General features: G+C 38.3%; 1 protein-coding gene across 2 annotated transcripts in view; it reads left to right on the top strand.

Moving 5' to 3' along the window:
* Positions 1-24,286, top strand: part of Cpq (carboxypeptidase Q) — a 466,114-nt gene that overhangs the window by 286,645 nt on the left and 155,183 nt on the right. For both annotated transcript variants that reach the window (XM_031358720.1, XM_031358719.1), the window contains exon 5: positions 4,266-4,377. In XM_031358720.1, the coding sequence (XP_031214580.1) occupies positions 4,266-4,377 (112 nt within the window). The remainder of the gene's footprint in view (positions 1-4,265; positions 4,378-24,286) is intronic.

The raw sequence follows: 24,286 nt of genomic DNA on the forward strand, positions 1-24,286 counted from the left end.
ACATCTGTAATTCCTAACTCTTTCCTAGGTTTTCCATTTCCAGCTTTGCCTCCATTTGTGTTTTCTATATTGTTTCCTCTTACACTTTTAGGTCTTGGATCGATTTATTCAATTCTTTCACATGATTACCTGTGTTTTCCTGTATTTCTTTCAGTGAATTATTGATATCCTCCTTAAAGGACTCTATTATCTTCATGAGAAAGGATTTTAGGCCAGCTTCCTGATTTCAGGTGTGTTGTTGCATTCAAGGCTTGCTGTGGTGGGAGAACTTGGTTCTGATGATGCCCATATATATTGGCTTCTGTTGCTTATGGTCCTGTGCTTGCCTTTCACCATCTGGATATCTCTGGTGTTTGTTGGTCTGGATGACTGTTTGGAGTCTGCCTCTTTTGTCCCTGGGTTGCTTCAAGTCTCCTAGTAGGCCTGCAGCCTTGACTGTAGCAGATCACCTGTGGGGCCTTGCAACTAGGGGCTCTTCAGAGGGTCAGAGAAGTTGCTGAATTGTTGCCCTGGCTGTAGTAGATCTCCTGGGAGGCCTTCAGACTGTTGAGTCTTCTGTAGACCAGTCAAACTGTTGTCCAACTGCTCTGAATGCAGCAGGTCCTCTATGATGGGCCAGGATATGGTGTCTTCTTGGGAGCAGCCTACATTAATTCTATCCTATTCCACTTTCAAGCCACACTGGCCTGGCAGGGGTTACAAGATACCAGCCTCATTCCCTAGACTACCTTGCATCCAGTTTCCTCCTACTGAGCACTTTCTCTCACTCCACTGGTATCTACTAGAGATATGCTAATGTATGCTTCACAGAGAACATGCATTTGAGAGCACTAGGCTCCCCATTCTCCTTCCTACTGTCTTGTTAAGGCTCCTATTGCTGTTTTGGTTGTTGTTGTTTTTTCAGTTCTCTTTCTGTTTAATGAATTTAGACGAAAAGGTAATGGAAGGCCACTTGAGAGAAGGAACCAGTCAAAATTCTGCCTGAATTTTGCCTGAAGGTGGCAGCACACAAGGGAAGGGGATATCCCAATTTTGCTTTCTTGGCTGTGGGTGCTTTTTATGCTCTAGGGAATTAGGGTGAAGGGATGCTATTTCCCTTTTACCAGGTGCTAAATTTTGTGAACTGTTGAGTTTATTGCTACTCTGGATCACTTGTTTCTGTTTTGCTCGCTTAAATCAGATCCAACTTTATTAAAATTAATGCTCATTAGTGCCTGACCCTGACCTAGGCAGGTTCTCAGCTGCCCTGTAATTTATATATTTTTCTGTATGATTTTCTAGGCTTCAGTAGAGACTGGTCTGTAGTATTTAGAATGAAATTTTCACTGCTGTTTTCTACCCACACATGTAGAAAGATTAACAATGAGAAAATTTCAAATTTTCTTTTAAAATGCTACTAAATTAGAGGTATTTTATTTGTTACCTTATTAAAATAAATGCTGTATTTTTAATCCTCAGATTGTGGGCCCCAACATTTTATGATTTGAGACATGTTTCAAACTATCACAATCTAAATGATATGGTTTTTCTTCTATAGCACTGTGCCAATGGCTAGATCGTATGTTTCATAATTTAAATTTTTACTACTCCAAAACTTCTTTAATATCATAGTTGCTAATGTGAGTAGCAATTACTATCTGGGGAGTGGAAACTTATAAGAGACACAAAGAAATATAGTTATAAAATTATTTCAGTGATTGTGGAAGAAGTTAGAAATATAAAATGATGGCTGCCTTGATGTGGGTACTCTTGAATGAACTAAGAAAACATTAATTAAAACATAGTCTGACATTTTAGTCTGCTGCAGCCTTGATAGGACAATGGTTCCGGGATGTGAGGATATTGACAGATCTCACCCTGACTTCTCTGGATGACACCACTTTCTATGTCAGAAGACTCTGCTATGGCAACATGCTCTATTTACTTTTTGTTTTGTTTTCAATTCCCCCTTAGAAACAATTCATTTGGGTTCATTATACGGCCGTTTATTAGTCTGGGGCATTATCTGTGTTTGTGACTACAATGAAGTCATACTGGGCTGGGTTGCCTGTAAGACATCAGGAGGTCTTTCAGCTGCTCAGTGAATAGACAGTGCAGAGGTCACAGTGACATTATAGGCCATAGATTCTCTACCTAAAGTAATGATGGATTTCCATGTTAGTAATGAAGAATATTTGTTCAGCTTTGGTTCTCTGACAGTTTGCTGTACATTAATTTCCAAAAATGTTCTTGAGTTTAATGTTGTCAGGGAGAGTTCACATGTGCTAACTGTATAAGTTGAACACACCTGCATAACCCATGCCCACATCAGAAACAGCATGATAGCTCCACAAAACGCTCACTTTGTACCTCCTTCCATGGTCCATACTCATTGACACAGGAGACCACTTCCCTGATTTGTTTGGTTTTATGTTTTATGTAGCTGGAGACATACATAGAGTATCATTTGGTGTCTGGCTTCTTTTATTCATCATTCTGTTTATTATGCATTGCATTTGTTTGTTGTTACTATTGTATGGTATTCCGTTCATGAATACAATTTTTTCATTCTACTTTTAACAGACACTTGGATATTTTCCTTTTCAGATGAGAATAGGGCTATTCATATTCTGTTTTGAAACTTGTCTTGGTTAAAGTACACACACACACACAAACACACACACACACACACACACACACACACACACACACTCACACACACACATATACTTCTGCATATACCATACAACTAGGAGTAAGATTTCTGAGTCATAGTCTGTGTGTATGTTCACACTCCTTAGGTAAGATGATTTCTCAGGGTAGTTGTATAGCACTGTGGTGTGGTGTGGTTTCCTTTATTGTGTATAGACATGGATTTTTCTCCTGGTAAAATACTTTTTCACTCTCTTAAAGGGGTCCATGAATGAGGAGATACTTTTGACTCTACAAAGTCTAAGTTACTACTTTTCTATATGGTTTATTATTTTTTCCATCTATTAGGAAACTTGCCTATTCTAAGTTGATAGAGCTGTATTTCCTAAAGTCATTATATAAGTCTATAATCTCTTTGCTCTATCTTTGCATAGTATGCTATACATAGGGACAAGGATATTTTTATATCAAAACTTTATTGTCTTTATACCACTTTTCTTGGTTTTTCAGCTTGTTAGAGATGTGTACATATATTTTAATTCACTAGTATGACTTGGCAGTATAGCACTTTTCTATCACTCACGAGGCCTTGGATTCCATTCCTACCAATGAAAGAAAAAGCTTGTTTCAGTGCTACTGAAATCACCTTTATGTTTTCTGAAATAAAATTACTAATGTTCCTTTAAATACTATTTAAATTTACAGGGATTTAAACTTTATAATATAATCTCTATGTTTCTCTTTTTGCCCTAAAAACAGATCTCTCTTAAATGTTTTATTCAATTAGATCTAGGTTTTAAGTTTTATTTACTTATATAAATATCAAGGTAATTCATAATGTAAAAAACACAATTTTAAAAATTATTGTTCTCATTTTGATTTAAATTAAATTTGATTATGTTTATTAAGTGTGTTCTAAAAATCAATAACCAGTTGAGAATATGGTTGAAGTCTTCAGCTCCTTTTATGTAATTTTTACTTTAAGCCCTAATATGATGAAAAATCAATTAGCAATAAACTGATTCTCTTAGTAACCAAGATAGTTTTTCCGAGCAGAACAATTCAGTCAGAATCCAGGAGAAGCAAATTGCATTAGTCAGTTTAGAGAAGAATTTGACCCAGAACACCTGATTTGAGTCAGCTAGCCAGAGTTCAGAAAGAGCTAGAAAGTGAGATTATTCAGCAGTAAGTCTCAGAGGAGGCTGAATCATTCTAGGCCTAGGTTAACAGACAGAGGCTGGAAGCTGAAGCCTTCAAGATTGGATTGTATCGAAGCTAGAAGCTTCCAGGCCTCGGTCTAGGTATAGTTAAACAGAAACACTCTAGACTCAGTTCAAGTGTACTTTTAATGTTTGGGCACAGCTCTCCTCTCATCCCTTCCTCTAGGAAATAAAAGCAATAACTACAATATTATTAATAGAAAGGCACAAGGGGAAGGCTTTCGTTACTCTGAAGATGAACATGGAATTGTACTGATACTGTTGTACCTAACTTCCCACTAGAAACAGTATGCATCTCAGACACATTCGAAGTCAAATATAAGAATTTTGATCTTAGTGTTTGAAATAACAGAATGTATCTTCTTTGATCTCACATTTGTCTTAGTATTTTTCTCTTTTTATTATTTATTCAAGGTTGTCCTGGTCAGTGGACATTTGGACAGCTGGGATGTTGGGCAGGGTGCCCAGGATGATGGTGGTGGAGCCTTCATATCATGGGAAGCACTCTCACTTGTTAAAGATCTTGGTAAGTGTTCAACTAACATGTGATGGTCTCAGTAGTGCTATGTTAACTCTATATAGAAACTCCATAATTGATTCATTTTTGTGGTATGTTCAAAGATCTTCCTGTGGTTTATATATTTGTTTCTCAGTTTACTCCAAGAATAAAATTATTCTTATCTTTAAAGGATAAGAAAGAACTTATCCATTAAAGAAATTTTTATTCAAGTGTACTCCAGATATTTAAAGCAAATATTATTGCCATCTGTTGGGAAAAATAAGCAAGCAAATAAAACCAGAACACCTGTAACCATATTAGTTGGAGATGATTCCAGACCATGCATGGCCAAATGCAGAGAATAACCAACTGCTACTGACTTCCTTATCTTCTCTTAAATAGGATAAAGTTGTGAGAATAGTGGGAAAAGGCAATCAGCTTTCCATGGAAATCTGAAAATGCTTTAATGGTAAAAGAATGATCCTGTAGTCATGGTAGGAGAAACTTGACCTAGATATGGCCAAAAGGAGCAGGCACTGGGAGACATGGCTAATAGCAGCTCCTTTTGATGACCACATTTGCAAAGAAATGTACATTTTCTTTTGATGTGCTGGTCAAAAGGGTAGATATGGGGTGCACTTAGAAACAAAGAAATAGTACAAATCAAGAGTTCACTGTCTGAATCATGCAATGGTGGTTTTGAAGTGCTTCATCAGCACTAGATGGTAGCTGTTGAACAAACTATGTTTCAGATAACATAGAGGTCAAAACATTCATTGTTTAAGTATATATGTTGCGAAACTCATGATCTCCTAGCACTTTTACAGGATCTTCTCATCTTCTTCATAGGTCAATTAAAGATTATTCATCTTAGATACAGCTCAGTTGGTAGAATGCTGCCTAACATGCATGAAGCCATGGGTTTAATCCCCCAAAACTCATAAAAAATGGGTATGGAGGTACCAGCCTGTCATTTTAGTAATCAGTTTCATAATGAGTTCAAAGACAGCCTGGGCTACATGAAACTCTATCTCAAAAATAAAATATTGTTGATCATTCTAACAGTAGGTTGCTGACATGGTCTTGTTTTCAGACTATCTTTGGTGTGGCATTTTAGTTTATATTTTTATAAATTGTGCTTTACTTGTATTTTTAAATGTAGAAATAAAAAACTGCTTATGTAATATTTTTATGTAGGTATTTCCTAACCTTGGCACTATTGACATTTTTAGATTACAGTGTGGGATTTCATAACATCTTCAGACTCTACCCACTAATTGCCACTATCATTTACCACCACCACCCCAAAAAATTTAACAGTGGAAATGTCTCTAGATATTGTCAAATGTCCTTGGATGGATGGTAAGAACAATTTCCCTGATTTGAAAGACAAATAAATAAACCAACAAAATATCTCTAGATATTTGACACAGTCTCTTATGAAAACTTAATTAAACAAACTAATTAGAAATCTCCAGTTGCACATTCTTAACATTGCAGCCTTGTTACAATACATGATAGAAAAGATGCATTGAGCAGATGCTATGCCTTCTATAAAGCCTTTTTTAGAAGCTTGGCACACAGAGAAGTTTAAGGCATGTTTTCTGTTCTAAGAGCCTTGGCACAGAGCTAGAGACCTCCACATTTGCCCACAGGCACTGCTGTAAGCAGAGAAATAGTCTCAGTGCCTACTTTTACAACTGAATAAGGTTAAAGAGAAAAATTGTTCAACAACTAAAACCCAAATGCACACACTCAGAGTTCTAGATTTTGTGGAATCCTCCCTCCTTTCTGTCTCTTTTTGATCTTTCCATTTCTCTCTCAATCATTCCAAAATGAAATGAGTTCTTTGGGAAAACATGTAAAAAAAATCAAATATTTGTCCTTATGGAGCACAGATGTTTATTCTAGAAATTAATTTTATTTCAATTTGTTTTGTCGATTTGATAGGAATGAAGTGGTAGAATGAAAACAGCAATTAGTTCACCTGAATTTAGTTTTAGGTCACTCTGACTACTTTCCCGGACTTGGGCAGGTCATCTGAACACTCTGGACTTCATGCTTCTCATTTCTATTCAATAGTAATCTCCCCCAGTATTCTATTTGCTCTAGGTTTAAACAAAAATCAGGTCATCTCTACATATTGAATCTCTGCACTCTGGTCCTCAACATGCAACCCTAAATTACTGTTAATTGAGTTCAATTCAATTTCGAGGATAAATGTCAAATAGCAGGCATAGTGAATAGAGTATCCTATCTCTGAAAAAACTGAACGCAGAATTTGTTGTGTCATTTGAGTATTTTGCTTGTTTTGGTTTTGTTCCATGTTTTAAATTCACAGCTTTCATCTCTGAAAGATTTATGAGAATTCATATGAAAATACAACTTAAACTGCAAAATAAAACGTAGCATTTCTTTCAAGTTTGTGTTATGAGGCAGCACTGACACAGTGTCAAAAACACAGGACACTAAGTTGGACATAGAGTCACACACCATTAATCCCAGAACTTGGAGGGCAAATGTAGGCAGAACTAGAGACTAGCCTGGTGTGATGGTTTGTATATACTTGGCCTAGGGCATGGCATCAATATGAAGTGTGGCATTGTTGGATTAGGTGTGTCACTGTGAGTATGGGCTTTAATTCCCTTGTCCTAACTGCTTGGAAGCCAGTCTTCTCATGGCAGCCTTCAGAGGAAGATGGAGACCTCTCAACTCCTCCTGCACTATGCCTGCCTGGAAACTTCCATGCTTCCACCTTGATGATAACGGACTGAAACTCTCAACCTGTAAGCTAGCCCCAATTAACTAGTATCCTTACAAGAGTTTTCTTGGTCATGGTGTCTGTTAATAGCAGTAAAACTCAGTAACTAACACCTGGTGTACACAAGTGGAGTCAGGACAGCCAGGGTATACAGGAAAAATCTGTCTTGAAAAACAAACAAAGGGGCTGGTGAGATGGCTCAGTGGGTAAGAGTACTGACTGCTCTTCCAAAGGTCATGAGTTCAAATCCCAGCAACCACATGGTGGCTCACAACCACCCATAGTGAAATCTGATACCCTCTTCTGTGTACTCATTTATAATAATAAATAAAATCTTTTTAAAAAAGAAGAAAAACAAACAAAAACAAAAGGAAACAGAGAAACAAGAAGCCCACAGGACACTGGAGCTAGTCTACCTGTTTTATTCATACCTCAGATCAACAACTTCCTAGTTACCTAAACTTAAAAACTTTGGTAACTTGCTTTGACTCTTTGTTCCTCAAATTTCACATCTAGGTAATAAGGATATTGGTTCTATCTTTTGTGCCTGTTTATAAAATTAAATGAAGCATTTGCCTAATCTATTGAGAACAGAGCCAGATGTAACCCAAGTATAATATAAAATATTATATTTTATAACTTAATAAACATGACCCTGAAAAACAGATCTGGTACAAGAGAAGATGATATTTTCTAACCAGTAGGCCCATTAGTGACTGCTCTGCCTTCTTAGTATTTTAGTTATAATAGTGGAACTCTAGAGCCAGTGGCTATAGAGTCACTAACATATCCTTTCCCTTTGCTATTTAACGCCCTATCCTCCTGTATGATGGAAGCCCAAGAAATCCTTCACACATTCCATTTTTATATAAAACTTATTGAGTTTGAGATATCTTATGATCACTTCCTGTGTATTGAATGAAGAACCATCATACAATTTTAAAATTGAATTTTAATTTCTGTTAGATTAACTATGTATTTTAACATAAAGATCTGGATCCAGTGTGTGACTTACTAATTCTGTGTGCTCACCTGTAATTCTAGATAAGCTTGGAGAATAAGAAGAGTTCAGTATTAGAACAGGTGCTTAGTATCTGTTAGATCCTGAGTTTGATCTTCAGCACCACTAAAAAGAAGGAAAGCAGCAGTAAAAACCTGAGACAAAAGAAAAAAAGAAAACAAAATAAGGGTTCATAATTATATCACTTAATTATATTGAGCCTAAACTGTTTGGTGAATCATGAAAGCTCTGTGGAAATCTTTTTCCGAGAAAAATGACACTCCTCTTGGACGCTCTCCCTTGGATAAGATGTCAGGCAGCTTGAACATCAGAGTCCCTTGATGGCTTGTTAATTTGAAGTGTTGGTCCAATGGGGCTCTCTGATATTTGAGAATCTCTGTCTAAGATTTAGCCTTCCACTGTCCTGTCCTTTGTTTTCCTACTTTACAACTCTTACAGATTCACTCTTTTGCTCAAGCCATCAGCTTAAATTATGTTCAATTAATCTAATAAGACATTTGCATTTTATAAGTATAATCAGTCATTCCTAAGTAACTGTCAGCAACAGGCTATTTGTTGTGGAGTGCTATTGAATCTCTGTGCATGCGTGTGTGTGTGTGTGTGTGTGTGTGTGTGTGTGTGTGTGTGAGTGTGCACATGCGTGTGTGTGTGTGTGTGTGTGTGTGTGTGTGTGTGTGCGTGTGTGTGTTTGTGCATGTGCACGTGTTTTACTGGATGTGACACTGTTTATTTGAGATGTCATTTTCTGGAATGTTCTGGTGTCAGTGGACAAAGCCTGTGGCAAAAACTGCTATAATTCACATTGTTTGTTTGTTAGTCAAAAAATAAACCACCTTCTACTCCAAAACTCTTCCAATTTTGTCACTTTGTATGAAGTTAGAATTTTTGTGTTTTGATTCTAGAGACATTAAAGAAAAAAGAGGAGCATTGCCTGGATCTTGAAATGTGGGACATAAGAAAGATATTTCTAAAATCATGAAATGTGAGCATCCTGATTGTGATTATTATCAAGCATGAGAGTCTGTTTCTTGTAGCTATCTTTGGCTATTTTCTGGGTTCTTTGTTTTCCCATCCTTTTCCACCCTTTCTCTACCCTTTCAACCCCCTAACACTAGATAGAAGAGAAAAGAGATAGAAGGGGAAAGGAAAGAGCTCCCTGGATAAAGTCAGGGGTCAGAATGGGGATTTTATTATCACATGACTATTTCCTGATGATTAGAGTTGTTGAGTTCCTTGGGGCAAGTTTGATCTTCACTGTCAGAACATCTAATTTTCCCTTCACTAGTGCCACCTTCTTCTTGTTCTTTTTCTTCCTCTTCCTCCTCTTCTTGTTCTTCATCACTACCACTTAACAAACCACAGTCAATAATAGCCAAGGAACAACCCCCCTCACCTCTTCGAACCCTATCATTGATATACCCTCAGAAAAGTCCCCAGAATTTGAAAGGCCATATAATCACAGAAACTATCTGAAGCTGGCAAAATCATGCCCCTACTAGAGGATGTGGCAAATTATAGTCAGTGGACAATTTTTATCTTAAAACATTTTAGAAACTCTGTTCACTCTGTCCTAATTTGGAAACTTTCTTCACAATTATTTTACAAACACAAGATGGAAAACTAATAACCCTCGATCAAGAATCCTGTTGAAGTCACTGGTCTTCAGTATTTTCAGAAAGTAACATAGTCACTTGTAATCATGTACAGGAAATCAATTTCTTTAAAGTATTTAAATGTTCCCTCACCATTCAGTTTAATTATTGTTAATTTAATTTTTAATGTGTAAGTGGTGGTTTGTATTTATTTTTTCTGAGAAAATTTTGGTCTTGCCTTTTTATTACTGCCTAGTGAAGCAAATACCTATAACAATTGAGGAATTAGAAACGTCAAAACTACATTCAGCCTTTTTCTTGTTTCCTCTTTTTGTTCACTTTTGAAAGAGAATGGGTGTTTGTGGCCCTTTCTCATATCCATTAGAAGGATCTTCTCAATGTTTCATTCAATATGTCTTTCCTGTTTTGGTAGGTTATATAGTCTCTAGCTTTCATGGGAAACACTTTTTTAAGAATACAAATTGCTGAGAACTTATTCTAAGACTCAAATTCATTTGTAAGCTTTAGTAACACACTTGACATCCTTATATCCCATTCAGCTAACATAGGCATTTCTGCTGGCATGTACAAAAGACAACCAAAAATGACACTCTTAGACTGTGATTTGCCTTGTAGTTTGGATGTGGTATGGAAGAATCTGTAGTCATTTTAGAGGTATAGGCTATTTGAATGTTGTGGTTACTATTTTATCATTTGATTAGAATGTACCATTTTAATATACAAGTAAACATAACAGAGGCCTCCAATTACTCCCTTTCTGATAACCAATGGGAAAGGTGACACATGAATGCTAAGAGAGGATCAGTTCCATTTTATCTTCATTTTCTGTAATTGGCAATGGTGAATAAAGCAATAGATTCTTGGAGAAGAGGGAGCATAACATATAACAATTTAGGGTTAGTGTTACTCAAGAATGGAGTACATGCAAGTCCAGGATAAATCTGTGTGGAAGAACTAGATACCTCACTGAAACCACATCGCCATGGTATAGTGTGGTGGCTTACAAGGAGGTTATTGTATTTCAGTAAGTGGCCATGCCATAACTGGCAAATCAAATGGAGAGGATAAAGTTCCTCTGCCAAGAGCTCATGGTCTTAGTGCTTCACACAGGCAAGAACATTTAAGCTAAGCTCAAAAAGTACGTGGTAGAAAAACAAAGGAAAAACCTAGAACTTGTGGATGTTTGTAGTTTAAGGAACAGAGGATGTTTCTGTAAACCTGAAGCAATAGGTGAGTAAGATGTGGTAGGAAGTGGATCAAATGAAAACTGACAACTTTTGAAGGTGGCTGTATGTAAAATTGAAGATGCTATAGGAAGTAGGAGCCATTATAGATGTTTAAGTATGAAACTGACATGATAGGATTTCTTTGTAAAATGAAAATTCAGTTAAACTTCTAAATTTTTAAATTTAAATTTTTAAATTTTGAAACTTCTAAAATGATGTGATCAACACCACAAAGATATTAAGGAACTCAGCATGGAGATCCCAACTATGTTAACACACCTTCCTAGTTACTAAGTACAGCTTATTGCCATATGCTAAGTTAGTCAGTTTCTACCTTACTAAGCTAAATACATCAAAGAGGAAGTGATGGTATTCCAGGGGTGACGTATTTTGTGCCTCCACACTTTCTACTTCATGCTAACTCTGCACTTTCAAAAGCTGGGGTTTAACCATCTTCCAGGAAATTCTTTTCCAGTAAACTTTCCTAAACATGCACTTTAGGTTTAGGTTCACAGACATTATAGAAGATGGCAAAATACCCAACCTGCACAGTTACCTAGTTTTGAAAATCATCTCCAATCATAGAAATGGCTTCTTTCCCTGTAGATCTGTGATTGTTCTCATTGCAAGCATTATGACCAGAAAGTATCTAGTAGGTATGTGATCAAGATAGTCTAAACAGAGTGTTGAAAGACATGGACTATTATTAGATGGCTTATTTTTAATATTGCTAATGTCCTCATGTCAAATCAACATCACTGATTAGCTAGTGGTCAGCCCATATTCTTGCCTGACACCAAAATCTCTAGAACTTATGAGGTGACCAGATATCTTGGACTTTTCAATCCTTCAGCTCCACTTCCCAAAATGTGAAGGTACGTAAGTGACAACATGGATAGTCAGATAATCATGTATTCAGTCTTAGGATCTCTTGGGTTCAAATCCTATGGTGGTGGTGGCTATATTATCTTAGATAAATGATTCTGGTTCCTATGGTTCTGGTTTGTTATTATTGTTTACAATGAGAACAATTTATCTTGAATAGTTGATGGGATAGTTTGAATTAATTTAGATGGTGACTAGCCTTTTCTAAGCCATTAATAGTAATAGTGGTAGTAGTAGTAGTAGTAGTAGTAGTAGTAGTAGTAGTAGTAACAGATGCAGGTGGACCAGCAGAAAAAGTAATCTCAAGAAGAATTCAACTTTCAAGTATTCACGTTCAGAGACCATTAACAATTCAGCATGACCAGGGCCCAACCCCATAGCAAAAACATCATATAAATAAGAGAAGAGTGGTTGGTCCTGAACAGACAAAGTTCTCCATGACTATACATAAAATTAATATAGGAGCAGGTTTTCACTTGTTGCTATAGTAAAGAACATGAAAAAGATGTCTTGTAAATATTAAATTAAAATGACATCCTGTAGAATGAAGAAGGGGAGACTATTATCTTTTCTTATACTTTCCATTGTCAATGGCCTCCACATAAGTAATACTGTACATAGGAAATTTATATATTCTTGTGCAAAAGAAACAACAGGATGAAACTACGAAGGGCTATGTAACTTACTGCCAAGTCAGTTGTTAAAGTTAGAAGAAAACACCAAGCTAGAGAAAACAAGAGATTTTGGTGCTGTCTACACTGTATCTGGTGACTACATTCTCAAGGAATCTTAACAATATCAAGTATCCACAGGCTCAGGAGGTTCTCACAATGTCTTTATACAAAGAAACCCAAGGAGTTATGCTTGTATTACTGTTTGTTTTCTGTGATAACAGCATCTTTTGAAAAGAATATATTTGGAGTGCAATTTAAACTATTCTGTGGAGTGCAATTTAAACTATTCTGACTTATGCTTTAATGAATGCATATGGGAAAATATAATGCACCAGTGTTCCAAAACCTATATACCTGTTCGATTTTCTGTAGATCACAGACTGATAGAGTCATCCCATTTAAAGTGAACATTAGAACAAAGAAATATTTTATGAAGTGCTTTATGCAAGAATTACACTTTGTGAAGAAAAAATGTATGGTTTCATATTTTATACTTGAATGATTTTAAGTGAAGTAACTTACATATAATTGTTCATATAAAAATTTTATAGAAAAAGTATTCAAACACCACTTTTTGTGTTTGTAAAATGTAAAATTTCTATAAGGAAACTTCATTTCTGATGTTCTCATTTTTATGATCAACCATGAATTGAGCATGGTAAAGTATACAATTAATTACTAAATATATCTAATGTGCCCACTACATATTTTCTTAACTCTGGAAGATTACTGGAACTCAGATCCTTATCAAAAGAAATGAATGATATTAAACACAATGTGAACTAAGCATATGTCTATGAGAGTTGCAGAAATGGAAAATTCAATGGTAACATAGAATGGTGGTGAGCACGGCAGTGGCTATGCCCTCCCCATAGTGACAATCACATTGGAGTTCACATGTAGTGCTTTGTAAACAGTGATGTGGATATTAAGTCAACCAGCTTCATAGTGGTGATATTTAAAAAGAAAACTTTTCTACCATTCCTGCAGCATTGGACAGCAATGGAGTATTGAATAATTGTGAGTATTTCAAGTTTTGTGGTTTTACTTTATTAATAGTGTCAGTGATGCCCTTGCTTTAAAAGTTAAATGTAGTAAATTCAAATAAAATTTCTTGTCCAGATCTTAGATTGGCATAAAGAGAAAAGTAGACTATTCTCAATTCTAGGAAAAAATAATGATAGCAGTTAGCATTCTTGAACACACCATACTCTGTGCTATTTGGGCAATTTTCATTTGGTGTAAAAGGCAGGAATCACAATTCCTCTGTTTCTAGTTTTTTAAGATGGGTGTTATGTTGATGCTTCTATCAACTGGAAAGGTAGAAAGTCTTTTCGTTTTTATTCAAGTGGCTACAAGTACATTTTTCTTTCTGATTTCTTTTTTGCTAAGAAATATCTTAAGCATTTAAAATGGCAGAGGACAATAAACAAACACATTGGCTTCAATTTTATAAGTGCTAAAATTTGCAGTGTGTGATTCAGATCATTGCTGTAAAAGAGATAAAACATTATAGTTATGGTTGAAATCTGTTTTGGACCTTTCTGCCTACTGTCCCCTCTTCTCTTCAGTTGTAACTCACAGTTGCTGTAGTCTGAGGTTGTTTTCACATTACTCTGTAAGTATATACAAAATAGTATCACATGCTTTTATGAACTTACATAAATGATATTTGTAGTCAGACTTATTCTACTTTACTTCTGCCTTCTTGAGGAACATTTAGTCCCTAATAGCTGGTCTTCTTTGTTTTCTAACATATACATTTGTGTCCATAAGTACCTCTGAGCATTGGGTTGGCTTCTTCTCACAAGTTGTGAATAGAATAGCCATTGAATTAAAATGTGGAGGAATTTTCCTTATGATTTCTTCTTTAACTCTTTATTGCAGCTTTCCTTAAATTTCTAAGAACAGAGTATTGTTGAGTTATTGAATCCCACTTCTTTTGCATAAGGGTCGTAACACAGTCTCTAGAATATTAATTCTTTGGTATTTGTTGAGAGTTTGTTTTGCTTTATTACCTAGTCTATTTTACAAAACTGGGTTGTGATAACTTGGAAAAGATGTGTTAACCTCCCCTTTCTCAGAATAGGGCCTAACATTTGTTTTACTATAGCAAACTTAATACCATCATTTAATAAACTCATGTATCATTAATATAGTTTTCTTTATCAGATCCTGGCGGACTTGTATTAAAAGTTCCCATTAAGGACTGAGACTTTATAAATTTCTCCCTTGAGTTTTTCACAGCTTATCTTCATGTGGTTTGAGACTTCATTGCTTCATGCATTTGAATCTATAGCTCTTCTTTACTCTTAGACATGTCATTCTCTGCAAGTTTGCTTTCACTTCTTTCTATGCATATCACAGGACCAGCACTCTCTTCTAAATAGCCCTTCTTTTTCTGCTCTAGCATCAACTTGTCAAATTCATTATTCTCTAGTTGACTTGGTTGTAAAGATTTTCAAGTTAGATTTTTAAACTCCAACTTGACAGTACCAAATAATGGGAAATTTTGTTTTGTTTGCCCTCATTGTGCTTACTGGCCATTTTTGTAATTTTCCAAAAATTTTTGTATTAAAGTTGCATTTTTATTTTCCTCTTTCTTCCTTCCACACTAAATTAACTGGTTTACTTAATTCATCCTTCATTTTTCTCCTATTTAGAAGTTTATTAATTCTTCTTGTGCTTTTCTCAAAATATGTGAATATTTGTGTTGATACAGGCCTTGATGAAATGAGACAATAATTACAAATTGTTCTAGTATGTTCTCTTCTAATGCAAACACACACACACACACACACACACACACACACACACACACAACTCACCGTATATATTACTATAAACTAGTGATTTACTTAGGCCTGTGTCTAAGCCCTCCACAGACACATTGTTACTTGATTATTATGAAGGGTTTTTTCTTTATCATTTTTGCACTCTTTCCTTGTAATTTTTAATTGCCCTTTGTCTTAGTTTCCTCATGTACAAATAAGATAATAAGCATTATCTTTGAATGCTGTGTAATCAGGTGTAACAGTATAGATGAGAGTTGCTTTTTCCTAGAACTAGGGTACTACCATACCCCTGAGGCCTAGACTTGTTCTTGCAAATCTAATCACACAAATGATAGTTGGCACTTTCACCAGGATTTATTTGAGGGCACATTTGTTTTTGTTTCCCCTCTGTTCTGATTTATTTTGGTTCTTCCATCTGACAGCTGAGAGCTGTGTGGTAGGAAAGGTGGAAGGAATGGGATTCAGCAATGATATAAGGAACAATCTCCTCAAACAGTTTCCCAGCTTAGAAAGCAAGTGCCTGACCCTGTCTCCTAGCTCTTAGCTTCACCTGCAGATCTTCATCTAGCTTTCTCTATAGCTTCCTGAGTGATTTCCTCCCAACGAGTGTTTTATTTCATGGTATTTCTCTTCTGCTGCCTTTCTAATCTTATTTAACCTTTCCATTAAATTTTTAAATTACTTTTTAGATAAGTTTGAGATTCTCAGAAAAATTACAAAGGTTACTCAGAGGTCCTCGGTACTATATACCCAAGTCTCACTGTTAATATCACAGTGTGTTTGTTTCAATTAGGGAACAAATGACTATGTGATATTATTACCTGAAAGCCTTTGAGACCTATTCAGAGTCCCTTAGTTTATATCTAATCATAGCTTTCTCTTCTACTACCCCTACTAGGTACCATATCACTTGTAGCCTCCATATCTTCCAGGATTCCCTTGGATGGGGAAATTTCCCCTTAGAAAACAAACAGGCATCTAAGGAATGATAATAAACTAAAATAAGATAAAACAAAACCAAACAAATCAGATAGAATAAAACAAACAGAAGAAAAAGAGCCAAAGAAGAAGGATAAGAAACATATATAGACACTGAAGTCCCAGAAAAAGCTGCAAGCCATAATATATATGCATATGTTTAAAAAAAGTAAAATAAAAAAGCCCAAACACAGCAATATGAGACAAGGAACATCCAAAGGTGTTGAGTTCATTTTCTGTTGGTTGTCTGCTGTGGGGGATGGGGCCTACCCTCAAGAGTGATATACTCTGGAAAACTAATTTTTCATTTTCAGTGGTTATCAATTGAAAATAGCTTCTAGGTTTAGGGATGTGGATGTGTGTCTACTGCTTTCAACTATATGACCCTGTTTCAGTAGCCCCATGAAGGCCCTGTGCATGCTGCCTGTATTCCTGTGGGTTTATGTGCGAGTCATCTCTGCTGTGTTACCCCACAGGTTACTGTGGCACCAACTATCTCTTTCTACTCTAATATCTGGGAATTTCTTCTCCTTGTCTGTTATTTTTTTCTTCTTTGCCTTTTTCTCCCCTTCCTTTTTCTTTGTGGGACCGTGAAAGGTACGTTGGTTCCCGGTTGAGCTAAGGCTCAAAAGCCTAGTGATCCTGAAGGGATGGTAGGCATTTCGCCTATTCCCAGATACCAAGCCCCTGGCACTAGCCACAGTCCTGCATAGATTTGTGGCTATCAGTCACATATGGACCACACCTAAGCCCCTTCACAGGTAGAGGATGTGACCTGTGGTCATGTAGGCTCAAGACACATTTCCATTTTAAATGAGGTACCTAAAGGACTGAAGGGCTTAGCCAGTAAGTTTTCCTTCCCAGACACTCCTCCCTGCAGAAAGAATTTAACCTCAGGCCCACCCTGAGAAGTGGGGTATGGTTTTACTCATCTACTTTCCACCATGACAATAAATGCCTTAAAGCCATGGACTGCCTCATTTCATCAGGATCCACCGTGGGGACCAATGGAGAAGGCCTTGGCCTATAGAGCTATTTAATCTCCCATAGAAGGCCTGTCTTAGCTCCCAGCCACTAACACCACCAAACCAAGCCGAAGCCCAAGCCCAAGCCCAAGTCTGCCGCCACCACCAAGCAAAGAACTCTCCCCATAGGAGCAGCTGGAGCTTCCCTGTTCTCCTCCTGGCCCTGGGTTAGATCCAGCCAGAAGGCCTCCAACTCCATTCTCAGCTCTTCTGTGGCCCCCAGTTGTGTCTGGGTGTCTGAGAGCATGAGAATCAGAGATGGCCCTGGCCTCCTTGCAGGCCCTAGGGACCTTTGAGCCAGCTTGGGCTGTCCCACACTTCAGACTGCACTTCTCCATCCCTGGAGCGATGTTCTGGGGCTGCCCTATGGCCTAACACCTGCCCAACAAAGATGTGGGGTAAGCACAGTCAACTTCCTGTGGCAGAGCGGATGCGGGACCCTCAACCCTACATTTTTTTTTCTTTTCTTGTAATGTATTGAATAATAAGAGTTTGAAATTTTATAATTTATAAGTATTTCCACATTTTTTTTTTGCCATAGGGCTCCCTGTTTCTGTATCAGCTGAACTGGCCAAATGAATGCACTTTATTTCAAAACTCCAATGAATGTATCTGAAAAATTAGGACAGGCTGCCCTCAGTGTCACAAGCTCACCCAGTGTGTGACTGCAAGGACAGGGTTTAGGAGGGCTGATAACAGCGACACTATAAGGACTAGCAGTCCTTAACCAATTGCCATCTACTCTCACTTGTATTTTTAGCTTTTTCGTTGTATATTTTACATGATTTTTAAAAATCAGAAATACAAATATATTAAGTAGCAATAATTTATTTCCACATATCTAATAATACAAATTTATAACAATTACAATGTGTCAAATATCACATGGTGACAGTCATTACAGTAGCAAGTTGATATTCTTCTAATCAAAAACAAATTAAATTGGCCTATTAGTTTTCACAGAGATCTTATAACTCATAAAGAACTGATATTTCTGTATTTTACTTTAGATTATTTGAAATGGATTCCTTCATTCTCCCTAATGATCCCAGCTTTGGAAGTGCTGCCCTAAAGATACCAATTAAAGCCCTAGTAAGAGGAGAGCTTGTTACTTCTTTCCTGGTAAAGCTTAGCTACTGGTGGCTGGTGGCCTCTATTCTCTCCCTCTTGACCTGGCAGTAGTATCTATAGAATAAGAAGATGTGGTTCCTAAGAAGTCTAGGTTCAGGCATTGAGTAGCATCTAGATGATGCTATTTAAACCAACATGGGAGCATCATATAAAATCATTTTGTTGCTACCCTTGATAAATAATCCTAATTTTATTTTTATGTCATATTACAAAGTCCCAGATCATCAAAGCATGTGTGTTCTTTTATGGTTTATCAGTGATTCTGCCTCCCTTTGGTAATTGAACCTTAAGCACTCAGCTTTCAGTTCATTTATTTCACCATGGTTTTTGTTTATTCTTATTTCATATAATATATCCAGACTGCACCACTCACCCCTTGCCCCACTCCATTCCTCCCAGTTCCTTCCTACACACCTGCCCTTTCCCCCATATCCATGTCTCCTCTGTTTTCCTTCAGAAAACAGCAGGCCTCCTATGTATATCAACCAAACATTGGCATAACAAGATACAATAAAACTAGGCACAAACCCTCATATCAAGGCTAGACAAGGCAACTCAGCAGGAAGAGAGGGGTTTCAAAAGTACACAAAAGAATCAGAGACACCCTATTTTGGGAGTCTCAAAAAACCCCAAGCTAAACAACTACAACATATTTGCAGAGGACCTAGCTCAGACCCATGCACGTACCACTTCAATTTTTGTGAGCTCCTATGAGCCCCGCTTACTTGATTCTATGGGCAGTGTTTTCCTGGTATCCTTAACCCCTCTGGCTTCTACAATCCTTCCTTTCCCTTTTCTGTGGTGTCCCCTTATTGTGGTAAATCTCCAACTCAAATATGCCTGAGCAATGGAAACACAACTCAATATGAATACAAGCTGTGTGCCTAGATTGGGCAGATCTACCATATACTTCCATCTTCCCCATCTATGAGACCCCTTATAACTTGTGGTTTCTCCAGGTCACATGCTTCTGCTCTGTTTTTCTTCCACCTCCTCTGTCTCCTCTCCCTCTCCCTCTCTGTCTCTCTTGTCTCTCTTTGTCTCTCTGTCTCCATCTCTCTCTGTGTCTCTGTCTGTCTCTGTGTCTCTGTCTGTCTCTGTCTCTGTCTCTGTCTCTGTCTCTGTCTCTCTCTCTCTCTCTCTCTCTCTCTCTCCTTCTTTTAACCACTTTCAGCTCCACCTTCCCCTCCTCTGCCCAATCACCAGCTCTACCCTTTATTTTACAAATTAAGGTGGGAAGAAGGTTTATAGGAAATCACCTGAGTGCTGACTCATTCCTTGTTCACAGCCCCTCACAGGAGAAGGGAATTAGCATCAAATTACAAATAGCCCTAGAGCTATCAGCAACATTCCCTGAGTTTCACCTAATGTTTGGCTGTTGGTCCCTGCATCTGCTCTCATCTGTGGCAGGGTGATGCCTCTCTGATGATGACTGGACATGGCACTGATCTATGAGTATAACAAAATATCAAAAAGAATAGTTTTATTGATTTTCCCCCCCTGGACAGTCCTCTTTGATTCTACTCTAGGTCTCTGGGCTATCCAGTTTCTGGTTCCTGGCTATCTCCCTTTCATGGAGCAGGCCTTTTGCTTATTCTTGCACAAACATGCCATAGAAAAATTTACTTAGGATTCTTTTGTTTTCAAGATTTTATTTTATTTTTAGTCACATGGTTATGTATGCATGTGTGTATAACTATATAGACATGAGTGTTAGTGTTTACAGCAGTCGGAAGAGAGCATTAAATCTCTTAGAGCTTGAGTTCCAGGCTTTGAGTTGTCTCACATGGGTATTAGAAACTTGTTTTATAGCAGTTTGCCCTCTTAAATGGTGACTTGTAGGCAGCCGCTTGGATGATCTTAAGCGGCCGCTTAGACGATCGTATCCAAGATGGCGGCTGCAGCAGCAATAGACTATTCTACTGTGCATGCGCCCCTCCCAAGCGGGTGTATACTGCGCATGCGCCCCTCCCGAGCAGGTGTATGCTAATGAGGGTTTGCCAGGGAACCAATCCAGGAGGACTTGGCAGCTCAAGCTCGGGTATATAAGGGGCTGTCTCCAGACAGTCGAGGCCACTCCACAGAAGCAAGCAGACCTGCAGCACCTAGGAAGAAGAAACAAAAGAAGATGAAAAAGAAGAAGAAGAAGAAGAAGAAGAAGAAGAAGAAGAAGAAGAAGAAGAAGAAGAAGAAGAAGAAGAAGAAGCAACATCAAGAAGAGCCAAGAAGAGCCGTGCCATCAAGAAGAGCTGTGACACCTAGGAGCCAGAAAAGGCTGTAAACTAGAAAAGAAATTTCCTGAGCAAACCGTCGAGAGAAGAAGTCTCGGTGTTCTGTCATCATTGCTGCTGGTAGGCAGCAGAGGCGCTGTACAGTGACTCATTTCTTAAGATGCCTGATTAATTCCTGCTACCCTCTTTCTCTCAAGTGCAATGCTCAGCATTAAGAAAAGAAACAAATCTTTAGTTCCTGACTTAACATACTTAATGCCATTCACACTTGGACTTACTCTGAAGCCAGCCAGGTAACAAAAGGGCAGGCAGTGAGCAGAATGTGGATCCCAGAAGGTCTATAGAGACAGAGGCAGAGTTAGGAAACAATCAAGTGATTAGTCTCCTCTTTGTTTACATAGTTAGACCTTAGTTTTAAAATGGATTTGCTAGGGGGATGAACAATATAGCTCTTGTTACATAGGTCTTTGAATTACATTTCAAAGACCATTCTATACTTGTCTTTTTATGTGTTACCTGAAAGGAAGTATTAATCAGGAGAGATAATTTATGTGAATGAAGATTTTAGGATCACTTTCAAATAAAGAGAATGGTGTGGGCGTGGCGGTGAACATGGCTGATTCCATGCCTTCAAAGGGGTTAGAGTAGGCATAGGGGGATGTCATATGAGAAACAAACCCATGGGAATTTGTAAAATCCTCTTCTTGGAGCTGCTATTTGCTTTGTGCATGACAGGACATTTTGTGTTCCACTAAATTTGCCACACTGTTTCCCACTGCTTGCTCACCATGTTCTTCATGCACTACTTCATATGTGCTCCTTTCCATCATGATATGGGGACTTTTAGACATTTTTAATTTTTGCATGCCTATGCCCAACAAAATGTAAAACTCAAGATTGTCAGATATGCTGAAACTAACCTTATACAGGTGCTTTAAGATAGGGGCATAAGGCACACCATGAGAAAGTCTTGCTGTAGGGAGTACAGGAGCTGGCCAACAAGGATGTTTAGTCCCTTACTTATACAAAAAAAAATAGAAAGCGTTTCTATGACCAAAGAAGATATAGTAAGAAAGTAAAATGGCACACAACCAAGGAGTTCAGAGCCAGGCTTGGAGAGGCACACATGTGTGGAGTGACAGGAGGGACACATGTGTGGAGTGACAGGAGGCATACATGTGAAGTCAGGTAGCTCCATACGTTTACTGTCTTTGAACTCCACTCTTTGTTAGTTATTTGATGATTTAATCTTCATTTCTCCTACCTTGGCTCCATCTTCAGCATCACACACAGAGGTTAACTGAATACATTCAGGTAGTTAAAGTGGTAGCTAGGTGCTAAACCAGGTGATAAAGTGGTAATTATTTCCTCTTATCTCATTTAATAGTTTGTCAATATAGGGATGAGCAGTGGTTGTGGCAGTGGATTTTCATAATTCTCCAAGCGCTGATGTGTTAGAACGGCAGGTTGTGTCAGGACATACCACACACTAGGCCCAAATAGTTCCACGTGTAAGAGGTTTAATTAAGAGGGAGAGGGGGCAGTAGCTCGGAAAGAGAGGAGGGAGAGAGAGAGAAAGAGAGAGAGAGAGAGAGAGAGGGAGAGAGAGAGAGAGAGAGAGAGAGAGAGAGAGAGAGAGAGAGAGAGAGAGAGAGAGAGAGAGAGAGAGAGAGAGAGAAAGGGAGAGAGAAAGAGAGAGAGAGCAAGATGGAGGAATGTATATATATATATGGGTTCTGACATAGTGGCCACAGGTAAAGGTGGAAGGTGAGCCCAATGGATTCTGGGGATATGGTGGCTGTTGTTCTGGCAACAGGTCTCTGAGACCCACCCATGAGTCACCACAGGCTTTGGATGCTAACATACCTCCCTTTTTGATATTATAAAGAGAAGGAAAGAAAAAGGGAAGGGGAAGGTGATGGTGAAAAGGGAATGAGGGCGTCGTGTCTCTTAAGCTACTTCCTGCTGTCTAGGGGCATTGTCAATGGAGGGTAGCTGGCTTTCACCATCGGGGTTCACTTGGTAAACGTTCCCATCAGGTTCCTCTGTGGACAGTGGCTCATCTGTGGGCAGTGGCTGGTAATCCTGTAACAGGAGTATCCTGGATTGGTTGACATAGAAGCAGCATTCTTCTTGGAGGAACAGGCAAAGACCACCTTCTTTAACTGTCAGGATATCTAGTCCCCATCTGTTCTGAAGCACCACAGCTGCCAAAGAATCGATTTGGCAGTATCACTGGGAATGCTGTAAGTGACAATTGTGAGTTAGTTCCAGGGGGTACACATAACCAGCAATCCTTAAAGAGTCCCGGTCTGGGGACATTAAGGAGTTGGTATGCAAAGGTCAAGGTCTGAAATAAAAGGCGAAATGACAAGTTAGTGCCATTTATGAGGAGTGATGTCAAAGAGATAAGGACCTTAGAGGAGTGTTTGATTATCTCCCCTGCTTTTCTGATATCCAGGATTTGGGCAATTGAGACATATTTTCTCTGAATATGGATGGTACTTACTGGGGCCCCGGGCTGATTTTTACAATAGAGCTTCCCAATAACTCCTGTCTCCCACCTGGATCCCATGGGTCTTATGTGGAAAAAGAGTGTCTTGCGATGTTGATAGAAGAAATGATTAATCCGTGATCCTAGCGTATGTATTTAACTAGACCAATATGGGCAGCCCCCATATTTGTCTGGCCATTTTCTACAATAATCTTTTGTCTGGTCAAAGAGAAAGCAAGTATAGAGATCATAATATTTAGATGGGATTACAGATACCGGGATGATAGCAATTTGGATTGGTTCCTGGCATCCGGTTATGGAGCATCTGGCTGACCCTATTTGGAAAGACTGTTTGTTATCTGTGGGGGTTTCTTGAACCTCAGATCTCCAGATATAAGGGCCACCCTGGATAGAAATGAACAGGAGGGGTCTGGAGAGGTAGAGATAGCAGGCTCTGGAGCTTCCTGTTGAGGAGGAGAAACTGAGACAGCAGTTTAGGGTTTCAGCAGTGTGGAGACAGGTCTGCAGTGAAAAGGAGGTGGTTCATTAGCTGGATCTAGCATTGTAGCGTCATGTAGCAGAGGTTGTGTAGATTTCATGGCTAAGAGAAGTTGGGTTGGGGAACAGGAAGAGCACAAGGAGGGATTGGAACAGAGATAGATAAATGCTTGGACATAGGGAACCTCTTTCTATTTACCAGTTTGCTGGCAGTATGTATTAAGATCCCTTAAAATAGTTGGATCTAGGGTGCCATTAGGTGGCCATTTTGAACTCCCATCTAGTTGATATTTAATCCAGATCTCATTGCAGAGATATATTAATTTTGATGCCTTCAAGTCAGGTGTTAGCTTTAAAGATTTGAGATTTTCCAGGAGACATCCCAGTGGTGTGCCTGGAGGTACGGCCAAAGACATTCTGCACCCATTGGTGGATAGTTGGACTTTTCATACCAGCGTCCTGAGAACAGTCCAAAAACCAAGAAGTATCAGCCAAAGCTAGTGGTTCAAGTCATTACTAGAACCCCCTAGTGGCTACCCAGCAGACCCTGTCAGCCTGCTGTAGCAACCCACCCTCGATCCAAGGATTTTTCGGGTGCAAGAAC

Source organism: Mastomys coucha, unplaced genomic scaffold (genome assembly GCF_008632895.1).
Source record: "Mastomys coucha isolate ucsf_1 unplaced genomic scaffold, UCSF_Mcou_1 pScaffold7, whole genome shotgun sequence".
Lineage (NCBI taxonomy): Eukaryota > Metazoa > Chordata > Mammalia > Rodentia > Muridae > Mastomys > Mastomys coucha.